Genomic DNA, 1,750 nt, shown 5'->3' on the forward strand with positions numbered 1-1,750 from the left:
CCCCAAAAAAAAACCCCATCCACACTTAATTTTCAAATTTTCAAATGTAGGAATCGTAAGGAAATCGTTGTCTCCCTGTTTCTAGTCGCATCTCTCCGTCCAGGGGAAGTGTGCTTTTGTTTATTGTTATTGATGTCTCCAGTGGATAACCCAGATTTACGACTTGCGTCAAGAAGGGTGAAGCTCACATTACAATGTCCTACGTGATTTTCTCATTATTTTAGTCTATCCACATTGACAGATGATCAACAAAATTTTCAAATTTTCAAATTTAGGAATCGTAAGGAAATCGTTGTCTCCCTGTTTCTAGTCGCATCTCTCCGTCCAGGGGAAGTGTGCTTTTGTTTATTGTTATTGATGTCTCCAGTGGATAACCCAGATTTACGACTTGCGTCAAGAAGGGTGAAGCTCACATTACAATGTCCTACGTGATTTTCTCATTATTTTAGTCTATCCACATTGACAGATGATCAACAAAATTTTCAAATTTTCAAATTTAGGAATCGTAAGGAAATCGTTGTCTCCCTGTTTCTAGTCGCATCTCTCCGTCCAGGGGAAGTGTGCGTTTGTTCCATTAGTCGAGGTTTTATAACCCAGGAAAGCCTAGATCGGATAAAAATATTATCAGACAGACCGCCATACATTCATCAAAAAAAATTGGGTGGAAAGTCAACAAGAATTATCTTTGGTCTCTGAAGCAGTTATGACAAAAGGTCTCTTTCTGGGAGTTGTTATCGGCTTTTTTACGTGCTCTGGATCATTATCAAGATATATTTACTAGCTTAGTATCAAACATGTTTAACAAAGTGAACTTGTTACTTATTTGAATCTCTCTTTTTTTTCTTTTACTTCAGAGTCCAAAGAGTAGGTGGTAAAAATCAAGAGCAGATTACATGAACACAAAAATGAGAGCATAATTATACTCGTAGAAGCTGAAAATTAGAAACCAAAATAGAGAAAAATAGTCCGGTCAAACAGTGATGATTTTTAGATCTGCCACTTTACTTTGGCTGTTGCTTTTCCGACACCTAAGCTGCTTGTTTTCTGTAATCAGAATCTTTGTTTCTGTGACTTATAAGAACTTATAAGCTCTAGTGTGTTCCAGGTGCTCGCTCCTCATTGTTTTCTACGTGAGCATCGGAGTTGCCGTTCAGATATTTGTCCTGAAAAAGTCTGGAAAGGACGCAATTCCAAACAAAGTTTTCTGGGTGGAATTGCCTGGACTCCTGAAGGTAGGTGAAAACCTAAGCTGTCGGTTATTGTTTCTTTGTTTTCATCTTTGTTCTCGCTTTTCGCTTTAGTTTGAATTGATTAGATCCTTTTCTGTTCCTATTTTTGACATTTACTTCTTTTTTTTTGGGGGGGGGCTGGATTTATTTTTCTGATTTCATTATAAGGTGTGTTTTTTAAAATGCAGTGAATAGCCCGAATAAACGGTACATTGTAAGCATGAGCACCAAAACTACTGGTTTTCCATCACCACCACCATCCAACCTGAACCCACCACAACGTCGACGCCAGACATACCCAAGCAACAGTAGCCACACACACTCACACTCACTCATATTCACTCACAAACACACACACCACCCACCCACCCCCACACCCACACACACACCCACACACACACACACCTACACACATGCACACAAAGTCACTCACGCTTACACACACACCCAAACACACATACTCACAAACTCATACATACGCTCACTCTCACACACTCACACACACACACAAACACACATAC

General features: G+C 39.5%; 1 protein-coding gene across 1 annotated transcript in view; it reads left to right on the forward strand.

Moving 5' to 3' along the window:
- The window catches only part of LOC101852970, a gene marked incomplete at its 3' end in the record, with an annotated part of 9,500 nt that extends 8,268 nt beyond the window's left edge, over positions 1 to 1,232 (forward strand). Inside the window, 1 exon segment of the mRNA XM_013089684.2 lies at positions 1,106 to 1,232. Coding sequence (XP_012945138.1) covers positions 1,106 to 1,232 — 127 coding nt within the window.
- Between the last annotated feature and the right edge of the window lie 518 nt (positions 1,233 to 1,750).

Source organism: Aplysia californica, unplaced genomic scaffold (genome assembly GCF_000002075.1).
Source record: "Aplysia californica isolate F4 #8 unplaced genomic scaffold, AplCal3.0 scaffold01019, whole genome shotgun sequence".
In the NCBI taxonomy this organism is placed as follows: domain Eukaryota; kingdom Metazoa; phylum Mollusca; class Gastropoda; order Aplysiida; family Aplysiidae; genus Aplysia; species Aplysia californica.